The sequence below is a fragment of the Desarmillaria tabescens genome (genome assembly GCF_030435595.1).
Source record: "Desarmillaria tabescens strain CCBAS 213 chromosome Unknown EV420scaffold_4, whole genome shotgun sequence".
NCBI classification, from domain to species: Eukaryota; Fungi; Basidiomycota; class Agaricomycetes; order Agaricales; family Physalacriaceae; genus Desarmillaria; species Desarmillaria tabescens.
Window position 1 is genome coordinate 1,617,330 of NW_026848303.1, and position 13,897 is coordinate 1,631,226.

Consider the following 13,897-nt stretch of genomic DNA (forward strand, 5'->3'; position numbering starts at 1 on the left):
GAGCGATGTCTACAGATATATGAATCCGGGTTTGGCCTATGTCAGATCCCGGCATTAGTTTCAGCATCGTTGTATCGCTGCCTTGGGCAGTTGGCTTTGGTTTTTCGTCGCCTCTATTACAAAGAGACGGCGTTCGCGTAAGTACTCGTCAGGTGTACTCGCGGGGGGGAATATCTGCGATCTTCGATGATGCTACCACATTCAAGAAAGCACCGACGGAACCTAAAGAGGGCATATTTTTCTGCAGAATTTCTGTGTAATAACCTAGAATGGTGCTGGTAGTATACAAGTATTGCACCCTTCGTCTTGATTCAGTGAACTCATCGAGTGATTGCCCACCAACCACTCAACACGCACGAATCCCTTACTCATTCGTAGCGCCTGCATATTTATGCAATGGTCGGGAATCAAGTTCACGTAGTGCTAGTCGAGCACTGCCCTTCGAGTCAGGGCCGATCGTTCGTGATTCCAGGTTGTCCCGAGTCCAGCCTCCTAACAGCTCCTAACCAACAACCATGACATCGTTACTGGACAAGCAAATTTCAGTTGATTCACTGGACTCCGATTTTCAGTTTTTCTCGAGCCTTCCACCATCGCAGCAGTTCGATCTCCACTCCTTAACTCGTCAGCCTTCTCCCTTACCCATTCTCGACCAGCATCCCAAACCGCGAACCTGCAGGGTAAAGACGGCTGATTCGCGAGAATTGTTTGGCGGGGTTCCGATGGCCTTTGGTCCAATTATGTTTTGCTACGACTGGGATCGCGGAGAAGAAGTGACCGAGGATTTCAAGACCCCTGCCCTTGAAGAAATGGTGAAAGCGAAACTTTAATTGAGGCAGTAAGATCTTTCGACCTGCCAGTTGATTCATGCTGATTGTATTGGGATTCATGTAGTACATACTATCATGGTTATGCCTTTATTTTGATTGCTGGCCCAAACTATCTTTTCACGAATGATGCCCTGGTTAATTCTAGGCTAAGACTCGGGGGATCAAACTTCAGGACTAGAGGAAACATATAGCTGCGACGGCGCTGTCTTTCTTTCCTGCAACGTCAAGGATCCAGATAGGCAGTTGAGAGTCTAGCGGTGGGGAATAGATAGATAAAAGTCAAGACACAGATTCCTAACGCCGAGGGGAAGCAGCTGTTACTGTTCACTATATAATGCAATATATCATTCCGGATGCCACCGATAGACACTTCAGGTGCTGGATGCTGACCGTCAAGAGAAGTGTCTAGATGATCGCTAGCTCTGGCCAAAGAATCTCCAATAAAGCAAAAAGTGCACGCATGTTGAACAGAATCACTGCCAACGTATCTGTAGCAGTCTTCCTTTGAGATGGCGAAATTCAATATATTACAACTAACCCTGATCTATGCAATAATATAACGCCTCGCCCTACGCAGTACAGATCGATATCGACTAGGTTGAGTTCAATCCTAAGAAGTCACGTCAATAAGTATATACCATATTGCCAGATGATATAACATACCCAAAGCTTGATGTTGCCGTCCCAAGAACCGGTCAAAACTTTTGACTGTGTCTTCTTGTGAGCGCGTGAACATGATAGATTAACAATGGAAACGTACGGTCTCGTGAGGGAGCCATTCATGAGCAATGACCACCTTGTTGTGAGCTTTCAGTCTTGACTTGATACGACCGGTCTTCCAGTCCCAGAACACGACATTTCCTTCCCCATCCCCACTGCTTATCCACTTTCCATCGGGAGAGAAACCCACTTGACACGCGTAACCTGCCACAGAATGACCCGCGAAACGTTTTTTGCGGTTTTGCCGGAAATTATCTGTGCTGTAGACGAGAATCTGATTGTCAAGAGATTGTGCGGCAAAATATTTATCTGGGCAACTTTTAGTACAGGTTGAGCAGAAATGTTCCATGACTTACTCGAAGGATGAAGGGTAACGGCGGGCATGGAATGCATATGCGGTTCAGCAATGTACTTGATGACCACTGGTATATCAAAGTCCCAGGCCCTGATAGTCTTATCGTCCGACGTCGTCACGAACCTCCGGTTCTCATCGACGAAGGTGATCGTGTTCACAGGCCCAAGGATGTTGATCGTACTCCTGAGTGATTTCCCCAGAGTTGATGTCATACTGAAAGATGTTAGAGAAACATTGGACAACACGACACCAGCATACCTGGATGATTTTCTTGTCCGACATGCCTGCGAGGAATATGTTTTGCTTGTCTTCATCGGGGTGGAACTTGATGACATAAGGTATTTTGCCGTTGCTAAAACGCTTTATGCACTGTCCAGTCTCTGTATCCCACAATTTCATCTGACGATCATAGCTGCAAGACAAAAAGCGCCGTCCATCATTCGAGAATGAAACATCTTTGACGTGCTTCGTGTGGCCATGGAACGTCCGTAAACAATTTTGCGTTGTATAGAGATCCCAAAGCTGCACGGAAGTGAATAGCGATTCATCTGCACAAAATGGATCGCGTACTTTTATTTTGGTATCCATGGATCCGCTCAAGAACATATGACCGGTCTGAGGGAAAAGACGAAGTACTGAAACACCTTGATTGTGTCCGGTGAATGTGTGCACGCATACTTTTGGAATAAAGCAGTCCTGAGAACCTGCCTCAGCCGCAAGTTGAGGCGCATCCGCAAGAGGAGGCGACATGTATGTGCGGCCTTGGTAGTCTGTCATAGACTTGCCGTGGAAAACGGAATACTCTTGACCGTAACCGCCCCGCTTGTTCTTGGCCTTTTTGATTTTAAACGGCTCCTCCTCTTCCTCCTCCTCCTCCTCCTCACCATCCTCAGGTGCCTCAACACCAGCAAGGAACGTACTTTCTGGTTCGTCACCTTCCCAATCAGCCCAAGGTCCAACATATGCCCCATCACCTTCTACGATCTCTAGATCGCCCTTCTGTTTTCGCTTCCGCTTCAATTCATTCCTTTGGCGCTTGGATGCCCGTAGGGAATCAATAGTGGCAAAACCATTAGCTTGGGCTTTGTCTACTGAGCCTAGGAGTGCGGGGGCGTTGGGATCTATAGAAGGGTTGGCGGAATAACCCAGAATTGAATGTGTTAGATGTTGAGAACGAAAGGCATGCTCTGTCATTGACTGCTCCTCAACATGTCCCGCAAGAGCATTTTGGTTGATGAATCGGTTTCTGTCGCCAAACGGATTCTCCGGGCCTTGAATCGGTAAAGTCATGTCGCTGAAGGGAATATTCACGTTCATTTGCGTGTCTGTTGGTCGCGTAATAAGAGACGTTTGGTGTAGAGGATCCTAGCATGAAATTTAAGGACGATTGAACAGTTATTGCTTGAAAACCAACCTCTGACAAAACGTGAGGCGCGGCCTGAACCACAAGCGGCGTCCTGGGGGGCTCGTCTGTGCGCATTTTCTTCGCATGAGGTATTGAAGAGAGACCAAATACATCCTTTGAAACGTCAATGTCGTCGTCCTCCCCGGAAGAATAGCCTTGGACAAGAGACATGATGGCAGAGAGCAGAATGTGTGACCGTGACAGTCATGGTCACTCGGATTATCGGGCCGAACGCTCCGCTCGACTTAAAACTAGAATCACCGCCTCCCCGTCTACTTACTCCTGACATTTCTTTTTATACCAGCTGCTAATATTCATCGATTGCCAATGCCACGGAAATTATAGTTCTACATTATCCTGGGGCGACTACTGATACATTGACATTGTCCTCAACCTATACTGACTATTTTCGCAATTTCTTTTCCACATCTTCCTTCGCCTCGCGAGCTCCGGATTCGGCCTGAGAATTATTTATGTATCAAGCAATAGACGTGAAAAGAGTTAAACGTTAATGTATTGCCGTACCTGATTAATTTTTTGGCCGGCTACTTTCGAGGTCTCGCTGGCTTTTTCCTTCGTCGTGTTTGTTACTGAAGCTGATACGATCATCAGCACGGGAGAGAAGGAAACTGGTATGTCCATACATAATGTATCTTTGGTAGCGGTGGCCGCTTTCTCACCTCCTTCTATAGCAGAAGCCAAACCTTTGCCGAGTTTTTTGTTTACCTGTGAGGAGTAAGCATCTATGCGAGCAGTTTTGTACTGGCGTACTGTGTCGGCAACATCAGAAACTTTCTCCGTCATTGACTTGCGTGTCACAGACGTCGTATGCAAGAGGCAGGACCCAGATGGGCGTGCTTGAGCCGCGGAAAGGATGAGTCTGGATGCTCGATACATGATAGAGATTTCGGATAAAGCGGGAGGCGGATGTATGCTAACAGAATGGAAGAATTCATGACGCCGTCCGAACCACCTTTATATGCGCTGGATTGGCGGGTCTATGACGTATTCAGGCGCGTCATGACGTCTACGTGTTCTTGATGTAATGGTATTTTTATACCTGCTCCCCAAACAGATCGTGATCGAGAACAGGAGGCAATCTAAATAAATAAGCAGAACTCGTCAGCCGGAAGTACATCCAGGTCAAAAATTGTCCCAAAAGGTCGGCTAGCAAGCATGCGGGGAATCATCGTGATGTCAAACAGGCTCATGAGCAGGTCGCACCTATATTTCTCTCCACTCGCAAGCTCAAATTTTCTCTCACCATCTCGACGAAGTCCGAAAATTGGGCAAGCTTATCGAGAGCATGAAAAGAACTGTAAACAACCAAATTCAAGGACCTTGCAACGGCATGCCGGAGACAGTGAAGTTCGGGCCACTATCACATACTTATACCAAGTTGTATCTATACGTTTTTCAGACGCTCTAAGCTTGTCTCGAATCCAGGATATATCGACAAGTTGTGCCATGTATATATAGAATGTCTTATGAGTGAGAATAGTGTAGAAGGTGACCAATACAGCTATGACGCGCCACGAGGGTGGCTCGTATCATTTATGTAACACCTGAGTTTTTTGAGCAACGTTGTTCCTACCCACGATGCAATTGGGTTACACATTCGAATCACGGTTCAAATTTCGCGGTACCTTCCTCGTAGAATATCGGCAGTATTATTTCTCACATTGTGGTACGAAGACCACTAAAACATTTTTGGTGGGCCTGCCGTTTGTGTCGTATGATACAGAATGCTTGTATCACAAGGTGATACATATAGGTGCAGTTATAGCTAGCTGCTAAGGCTCCACCACTGCCACAGACGTAGATAGTAGTCCAAGGAGCACAAATGTTGTCAAAGAACGATCAAAGATCGTGATTCGTGACGAAAGATCAGCAAGGGAAAAGACCGCAAAACCCTCGGGTATTTATCCTATGAAAACAGCTCAAGACAACGGTTTATGATCAGGATTGTGACGACTGACCATCCCTACTACCCATAATTATGGACGCAGTGGCTTGGGCCTCGTTATACGATGGAGGCGCTTCTTTGGAATCCGGACGCGTGGCAGGTGGAGTAGGCCTGCTACTATAGGCGGTAGCCTGGTCACGCAGTAGTGTGTCCTCAGAATATGGACTCCATTCGGTCATGTATCGCGAGTCAGATTGACTACTAGCTGCAACAGAGGACGTAGCAGCAGCACTAATTGTCGTACGACCATCATCCATAAAGAATGGTGTTGTTGATTGAGTAGGGTTCGTCAGCGGCCGTGATGGGGTCAGTAATGCTGGAGCCGCATGTTCCGAATTCCAACCAGGGACAACGAAGGATTCAACCTCGTTCTCAGGCTTCGCATGGTGTTTTCTACGCCAAAATAAGAAAAACGCAACCATCCCTATGATCACGGCAAGAGGAACGGCAACGGCAGGTCCCACGATAGAACCAATGTTCGCAGCTGAAGTGGATGTAGTCGAGGAGGATGCGATAGAGGTAGATGTACTTGTCGCGCTCGAATCGGAAACACCGGCTATGGTGCTCGGAGTGTCAGACTGACCATCATCGTATCTTTTTACTGGAGTGAATAGAAAGTTGTGGTAACCGCAAATGACGAAGGACATACGAGTAGATGATGGCGTCAAGGATGACTAGGGCTTTTATTCCATCAACGTGACCATTTTGAAGTTTAAAAGTATGAAGGCCATCGGGAATGGAATTGTTGGAATATACGGTAAAGTTGTATTGATAGCCAGATTCACCAGGAGCGGTTTGATAGAACTCCCCAACAAGATCGTTGTCGATATAGAAGCTCATATCAGAGTTTCCAGTTGGGGAGGATGTGGTCTTGGCCAGGATACATATCACATAGATAGCCGTACCTTGCCCAAAACTGAGCCAAATGCCCATGCACGAGGAAGCGAAGCTCACCGTTGAATGAAATAGATGCATTGAGCACTTGATTGGGATAGTCATTACTGCCAGTATCCTTATTAAACTGCTCATTCCGTATGAGTGACAAGTATTTGAGTGATAGTGTCGCATTCACCGTAGAATCATGCCATGTTCCATCAACTGCTAGCGAGGCCTCAGGGTGTGCAGTACAACCTTGGCACGATGCGCCATCATTCCATGCCTCCGCAGGAGAGAAAATCCACCCAGCACTCTGATCGTCGATGGTGACATTTACGAGCTTTGCTTCGACCAGAAATCCGAGTGAATGAAGGTAAAAGAGGACTAAGAACAGGTCCAAACGTTTCATTGCTGGAGGGTGGACGAAGAAGGAAGATGTAGCATATCATGAACGAGTAATTATAAGTGAACGAAGGCTGAAACCATCAAAGCAGTCTAAGGCCGCAGGTCCACATTTGGGTCCGAAGCTAAATGCGGATCACGATCCAGTGTTCATCAGTGCTCATCCTTCTGATACTTGGTTACCAGGGGATATCAGGACGAGCCTGGGTATGGGATATAGCCTTGGGGGGGTTCGTGAACTTTGTTCAAGCAGCTTGCAAACATATGGAGCGATGACACGATAAGAATGAAGCTTAGTTGAGTCTCCCACCACGTCGCTGCTTGAACAACCGCCTGTAGATTATGGTGCTGTCGAAGGGTGTCGACTAGTAACTGATGATCACTTTATCGCATCAGCATGCGGTGATTTATAATCAACAAAAATGATGATGATGATGATGATCTGGATTGGTTACCCGCAACACGCCTCGTAATGGGCGAAGACGGGGGTATAGTACGCTACTGTAATGTAAGCCTATACCGCTACTCGTTTGAATGCTCTTCTACTTTTCGGCTCTATGGACTGTATAACTATCTGGTAAAATTCTACGTAACTTTTTTTGTGGTCTCGTTGTTTCCGTTGTATGGGTACTCTAACTACTGAGGGGGAGAAAAATAAATAAGTTGGGTGGGAGATGGGCCTTGCTCAGGCCTAGTTGACGCTGCGTCGGTTCTATCACTCTTCGTCTTCTGGTTCATGCGGCTCGGGCTCGTCTTCCCATAGCGGCATGCCCACTTCTTGCCTCGGATTTCCGGTCTTCGTGAAGGCTCCTGACTCTGCTAGGAAGCTCGCCACTGCTTCGATGCCTTCTTTTGTACCCAAGAGGTCGCACATGATTAGGTTCTGTGACCCTTCCCGTAGGATGTGTCGATAATCGCTGTATCTTGGGCACGTTCGTATGATATGTTCTCGTGTTTGTAATCGCTCGCCACATTCGCAGTCAGTTGCCTCTGGAATGTTGAAAAGTTCGTAGTACTCGCCTATGTGTGCATGTCCCGTTCTGCACTGTACAAGTCTCCCAAACACCTCACGTGGTGTGTCCTTAAATCTCTGCGTCGGTCTGAGTTTTGGTTCGAGACGGTTTGCGAGTCCAAAGCGTCCAGTTGGGTTTGTCTTCTCCCACTCCTGTACCCACTTCCCTTGTTCGTTCCCTCATTCGCCTACGTGAGTTTGCATATGTGCGCTGTAGGTGATGCATCGTGCACGCTTCCTTTGCCAAAGCATCTGCTTTTTCGTTTCCAGGTATGTCTTGGTGTCCTGGCGCCCATGCTATCTCTAGCGTTGTTTCTTCGTCATCCTCCAGGATCTTTGTGGCTATCTTGAAGAACAATGTTGCATGCTTTTGGCCTGGTCTACGTTTGGGACGTATAATGGATTCAACTGCAGATGAGTTATCTGCAAAGAAATGGATGTGACGTACGCTTGGGTGGGCTGCACGCAAACGTTGTACATTTCGTGCGGCCCACTCAACAAAAATGACCTGACAATGAATCGATGATCTGGAATTCGTCACGTGCATTGAAACGGCGTGAAAAGTTAAAACGGCTACGTGATTGGCCGGCTCGTTGCCGGCTTTACGGAGAGAAAAAAGTTATCGTGCCATAGTGAGTTTCCGTTCTGGGCAGACAACTGCCCAGGCTGCCCAGTCGTACTTATACACTGGACCTCTCCTTGTCTTTTGTCTTCCACCATGGCACTCAACGATTCTTCCCGGTCTGCCTCCATCTCGTCCTCCACATCCGGCGCGTCCCTCGACTCCTTTCCGTCCGGGTTTTCCTTCCCTTCGAGCCAGTCCACCACATGGCTTGTCACCACGACGGCCATCTTGGTTTCCTTGTTGATCCTCGAGCAGTCGGTATATCGATATAAAAAACGCCATCTGCCTGGTGATAAATGGACAATTCCTATTATTGGCAAGTTTGCGGATTCCATGAAGCCATCCATGGAGGGCTACATGAAACAATGGAATTCTGGCGCCCTTAGTGCTATCAGCGTCTTTAATATGTAAGAGGCGTCTGCAAATATATTGACGCGTCGTTGACTCTGGCAAGCTTCATTGTGATGGCATCATCGACGGAGTACGCTCGCAAGATTCTCAACTCGCCTACCTACGCTGAGCCTTGTCTTGTGCACTCGGCAAAACAAGTCCTTCTCCCGAACAACTGGTATGCATACCCAGGTTCTGTGCTACGCCACTTGTCTTATGCGTAACTAGGGTATTTTTGACGGGCAAAGAACACGTTGACTACCGACGAAGTCTTAACGCCTTATTTACGCGGAAAGCCATTGGGTTAGTCACCCCAGCAATTTCATTTTCATCTCTTAATCATCACCTTCAGGATGTATGTCGCTATTCAGGATGTCATTACTCGACGACATTTCAAGGGCTGGCTCGCTGAGGCTGCCAAGGATCCATCTCCCAAGCCTATCATGATGACCGCTCGTCATCTTAATATGGATACTTCCCTGCGCGTTTTCTGTGGTAACTATATTCCAGATCATGCTACTCGGGAAATCAGCGAAAAATATTGGGCCATCACTTTGGCCCTCGAACTTGTCAACTTCCCCCTCGCACTTCCCGGAACCAAGGTCTACAAAGCCATCCAGTCCAGGAAGGTGGCCATGTACTGGCTTGAACTCGCAGCAGCTAGTAGCAAGGCTGCGATGGCCAAGGGCGGCGAACCTGCTTGTTTGCTTGATGAATGGGTCCGCATCCTACAGGATCCCAGCTGGAAAGGCAGACGTGACTTTAGCGACCATGAGATGGCCATGGTTGTCTTCTCTTTCCTTTTCGCTTCTCAAGATGCTATGAGCAGTGGATTAATCTACGGATTCCAGCACCTTGCCGATCGTCCGGATATTTTAGCAAAGGTCAGAGAGGAGCAGGAGCGTGTTCGTCAAGGAAACTATGATGCTCCTCTCACGATCGAGATGATGGATGAAATGCCTTACCTCCAAGCCTTCGTCAAGGAAAGCATGAGAATCAAGCCTCCGGTTACCATGGTATGCCTCCCTCTCTACGTGACTCTTACTCTCTCATCGGCAATTCCAAGGTCCCTTATAAAACGACTAAAGCTTTCCCTATTGCTAGTGACTACACCGTGCCTGCAGGCAGCATGATCATCCCGTCATTTTACAATGCCCTACATGACCCAGAAATTTTCCCCGATCCCGATGCCCTCCAGCCTGAACGCTGGCTTGACCCCCAAAGCTCTGCCAATACCAATCCAAAGAACTACCTTGTCTTTGGTGCTGGCCCGCATAAGTGTATTGGTTTAGAATATGCTATGATGAACATTGCGCTTGTGTTGGGGACTGCTGCTGTAATGTTTGATTGGGAGCATGACATAACGCCCAAGAGCGAACAGGTCGAGTGAGTGTAATCTTTTTAGTTCCTCAATGACGCTGACTTTTCTTTCACAGGATTATCGCAACGCTATTCCCCAAGGACGGTTGCAGACTTAAATTGACGCCGCGCACATATGTATAATTGTTGTCAGTACTTGAGTAGCTATGATGCGCTTTCACCTAGCAGTCTGTCGATATAAATACTCGTTTAGGTCCCTTTTCGACTTGGCATTTACGTTAGATTATTCGGTGTTATAGATATCGCAGCCGGGCACCAGGGGGGGGACCTTGTTTTAGCTATGGGTCCATATGGATACCAACTGACCGATCGTAGCTTACACATATTGATCGCCCTCAGGGGCTGGTTTTATCACGGCATTGACTGAAAGACCTTGAAGATCAATACATCAGTATCTATGCGCTCTTTTCGTTCTGTTCCAAGTGCTATATAAACTATATAAGTCGTAGATAGGACACCACGGATCCATTAAGTTGCAGGAAGATACTTAATACTGTACTATTTCGATCAATTCGAACGCGATCCATGAAATTTCGGCGAAAAAAATTCCAAAAGAAATCGGAATAATCGAGAAAAAATCATTTCCGTTCTCAGATTTTTTGGCTGTGACGCGTGACGTTCGAATTGAACGAAATGGTACAGTAGATGCAGAGCAATTTCAAATCGACCTGAATCATCTTCAGTAATTACGTTCTATCCTAATAAAATGAACAGTATATCCAGGTACATAGAATATCAAGTTTCCTCAAGTTTCTATTTTGCTCTGTCTTCAGAGCTTGCGAACTCTGAGCGGCAAAGAACTTGGTCCTTGGCCCTTAATACGAGGACGAATGACGAAGCTCTGGAAAGGTTCGATCTCGTAGGAACAGGTAAACGAAAATTGGCGAAGCAGCGTGACCATCAGAACCTATTGTGGTGTCAGCATGATAAAGCAAACCGAACGAGGGCATCAAACTTTCCTTAATCTCACACATCGCGAATGCCTTCCCGATACACGAGCGAGGGCTGTGATTGCGATCAGAAGCACGCTACTATTGTTTGAAAGCGGATGAGACCTACCCCTCACTGAAAGCAAAAATTTCTCGCCCATGTCTGATACCTTCTCTTTTACGCTCCAGCCAACGTTCGGGGCGGAAATGTTCCGCGTCAGATCCCCATATTGTTGGATCGGTCTGGACGACGTTCACGGGAATCTCCAGAATAGTTCCTTTTGGTATGATGAGATAACATTCTGAAGTTCCCGGAAGGGGCTCAGATAAGGGCACCGCGATGGTCTCGGCTGCCTGGAATAACGTTCATGAACCAAACAACGGACGGAAAGGTTACAGCGGTTTTACCTCGTGGTGATTTTCTAAGATTGGTGGATGCATTCGCAGCGTCTCTTTGAAAACAGCGTCAAGGAGGGGGTACTTCGTATTCAGTTCGTCAAATGATGCATCTCCCGCGGTCCATATCTCTTCTCGAAGTTCTTGTTGAAGACGCTCATTTGACGCGAGTTCATACAGAATCCACTGGTAAGGATATGACCGTAATGAGCAATCAAACACCGACATCACTATATATAACAGACACATACCGCGATAAGGGCGGATACGGGTTCGTATCCTGCGGAAATGACCGTTCGCATCTGCGAAACGATATACTCTTCTCCAAACATTGTCCCATCAGTAGAATTAACTTCCACTATTAATATTAATCAGCAGGAGAAGGCCACCGCATGATAAAGACAAGGCATACACATGACAGCAAGTATGTTCCTTCCATCAGCACCGACAACCTTGGCGTCCTTCCACATCTTCGAGGCAATGGAACCTAGTTCTTGCTTCGTTTTTCGGATCATTTCGCCTTTGGTCCCGACAGACAAAATGGACGGGAAAATCCAAAAGAGAGCTCGCATGTAGAAGGACGACAGCTTGTTCTCATTGTTGGTGAGGCCATCCAGAGCTTCTGCGAGGGCATGCGGTTCACCGGAAAGGCACCCAAAATCATAGGAGAACGCGGCGCGCCCAACGGTGTCAAGGCTAAAAGTAAGGGCGTGTGAGTACCACATCTGCTATCGTTGGAAATGGACAAACGCGAAACGGCCGGCCCAGTTCGTCATCTCAATCTCAACGTCCTCGCTGGTGCTTTGATCGAAAAGTTTGGACCATTGACCGGCGAGCTTAGCGGAAGTTTCGTAGAATATCGGAGCCATGATCCTGACTGACTGCTGACTAGTTGAATGTCAGAAGACCCCGCGATGTATGTCGTTAACAAGGAGATACCTGAGAGCCGGTGCAAGTGATCGCTTCTGCTTTTCATGTGCATCTTTCCCTACGACATAGACTGAGGATGGATCACATGCAAATAATGAAGACGGATACCTTCCACCCAGAGGATGCCTTCCCCGAGGGTCGCCTTGAACCACTCCCGAACTCCATTGGGTTTGGGGAAGTTGTAGATCCCTTCTCCAAGTATGTACGATATAGCGCGGGGGTCGGTTATGGAAAGAACTTGATGCTGGCAGAGTAAAAATAGTCAGTTCATGCTATGTCCGACGGTGCATTGAAAGATCTTACCCCGAAGGCTCCGGTAAATTTGACAATTTTTCCGAAACGCTGGTGCCATCGAACATAGTGCGAGCCTGGCAGGGCGTGGTATAGGAGCCATTCCTCGCCCCAGAACAACGACGATGATCGAGGACCAGGGACATGTCTCAATGACCGGCGAGCAGTGAAAAGGTGGATGCTGTATCGCAGAAGTAATGCGACAAGACAACCGAGGTAGAGAGCGATAGCTTTGGTGAAAATAGTCAACGCCATCGTGAATACAAGCCGGAGGGAGATTCAAAATTGACTGCGGCTGCTGCTGGGCAAGACCCCTTTATATGTCAGACTGTAAACGCCCGAGCAGTTAACTTTGCTCCGATGATGCATGTATGAATTGTGTCAAACCGGAATCTGGATGAGAAAGCATTTCCACGTCAATACACTCCTGAGAATCAACATCGCGTTTTGGATCTCGAACTTGTGGCTTGTTTACCGTGATTCGTAGTTTCGTCGCTTGCAGCCCATTTATTAGCCGCAATAGGAAATAAATGGAGTGCCCGTCGCGTCCAATTGTATTGTACAAATTGTTATGAACTCACAGATATTTCTACGGATCGAGATTTGTTACTGGCTATCTTACAAAAAATGAGTTACCCTGGTATTCAACTTGATGAGGCTCTTTCCAGAACGCGTGAAATACGTACGTACTTCGTAAACGGTCCCTGGTTTGGCTGCCAAATGCGGGCGGGGAAGCACTACCTTGCAAACAGGTGGACACGACTTGCACGCCAGATGGCCAAGGGGCGCCCCTTATGCTCGTCACCGCGGGAATTAACGTTGCGGGCAGCCACATTTAAAAGCGCTTCATCGTTGGAACTCCGTATCGAGTAATGCTGAACTCTTTGATAACGCAGAGAGCCACGGATCAAAGATATAAATGGAATGACAGTTTTTATTCCACCCGAAAAACAGAAACGCCAGCACGCGTCAGTGAAGGGATCAGTACGAAAGAAACTAGTCCTCTGACCTTGTGAAAAGCCGCCACGATGAAGCCGAGCCGATGAGCGTCAGTCGATGGGTGCTACGAAATATTTAAAGAAGTGCCAGTACTCGAACAATACAGGCGGAGCGCGCTCCGTCTGTTAGAAAACGCGCAGAGCGGCATCGGGACCTGTAGTTGCGGTTGTAGAACGTAGAACGACTGACGATCCCGGATAGTGAGGCACCGGGGAAGATTATGTCCAGCAACGGTATAATTTTCTCTGTATATAAAATAAATCATAAGGCACGTATATCCAAGCGAGGATTGGTGCAGGGGACGGGACTGGATAAGATAGAATTTAGGAAACACTGCGGCCAGATGCCGACTGCGATCAAAGTCGGCATCGTAACCTCGATCGGGGCACGT

The 13,897-nt window shown here is 47.5% G+C and overlaps 5 protein-coding genes across 5 annotated transcripts; 1 reads left to right on the forward strand and 4 right to left on the reverse strand.

Moving 5' to 3' along the window:
* Positions 1-1,399: 1,399 nt before the first annotated feature.
* EV420DRAFT_1759551 (pre-mRNA splicing factor) lies at positions 1,400-3,577 on the reverse strand (the record flags this gene model as incomplete). The annotated part of the gene is made up of 8 exons (XM_060480591.1): positions 3,320-3,577; positions 2,476-3,270; positions 2,164-2,427; positions 2,087-2,118; positions 1,907-2,028; positions 1,591-1,859; positions 1,494-1,538; positions 1,400-1,423 (listed from the first exon to the last, which is right to left on the reverse strand). Exons 1-8 carry the CDS (start codon positions 3,479-3,481, stop codon positions 1,400-1,402), a joined length of 1,713 nt encoding a protein of 570 aa, XP_060337192.1. The 5' UTR covers positions 3,482-3,577.
* EV420DRAFT_1511258 (uncharacterized protein) lies at positions 3,573-4,245 on the reverse strand. Its single transcript, XM_060471566.1, has 4 exons — positions 4,082-4,245; positions 3,955-4,036; positions 3,836-3,906; positions 3,573-3,770 (listed from the first exon to the last, which is right to left on the reverse strand). The coding sequence occupies exons 1-4, from the start codon at positions 4,205-4,207 to the stop codon at positions 3,714-3,716; spliced, it is 336 nt and encodes a 111-aa protein (XP_060337193.1). The 5' UTR covers positions 4,208-4,245; the 3' UTR covers positions 3,573-3,713.
* A 1,534-nt stretch (positions 4,246-5,779) lies between these two features.
* Positions 5,780-6,948, reverse strand: EV420DRAFT_826384 (uncharacterized protein). The gene is made up of 4 exons (XM_060483621.1): positions 6,349-6,948; positions 6,231-6,297; positions 5,926-6,181; positions 5,780-5,877 (listed from the first exon to the last, which is right to left on the reverse strand). Exons 1-4 carry the CDS (start codon positions 6,559-6,561, stop codon positions 5,862-5,864), a joined length of 552 nt encoding a protein of 183 aa, XP_060337194.1. The 5' UTR covers positions 6,562-6,948; the 3' UTR covers positions 5,780-5,861.
* Positions 6,949-8,284: 1,336 nt separating this feature from the next.
* Positions 8,285-10,084, forward strand: EV420DRAFT_1475092 (cytochrome P450; the record flags this gene model as incomplete). Its single annotated transcript, XM_060469265.1, has 6 exons — positions 8,285-8,598; positions 8,646-8,759; positions 8,810-8,884; positions 8,934-9,597; positions 9,648-9,967; positions 10,018-10,084. The coding sequence occupies 6 exons, from the start codon at positions 8,285-8,287 to the stop codon at positions 10,082-10,084; spliced, it is 1,554 nt and encodes a 517-aa protein (XP_060337195.1).
* Positions 10,085-10,776: 692 nt separating this feature from the next.
* Positions 10,777-12,762, reverse strand: EV420DRAFT_1710711 (cytochrome P450; the record flags this gene model as incomplete). Its single annotated transcript, XM_060479614.1, has 10 exons — positions 10,777-10,868; positions 10,899-10,966; positions 11,021-11,244; positions 11,299-11,472; positions 11,538-11,644; positions 11,699-11,982; positions 12,037-12,174; positions 12,226-12,274; positions 12,325-12,460; positions 12,520-12,762. 10 exons carry the CDS (start codon positions 12,760-12,762, stop codon positions 10,777-10,779), a joined length of 1,515 nt encoding a protein of 504 aa, XP_060337196.1.
* Positions 12,763-13,897: the final 1,135 nt, after the last annotated feature.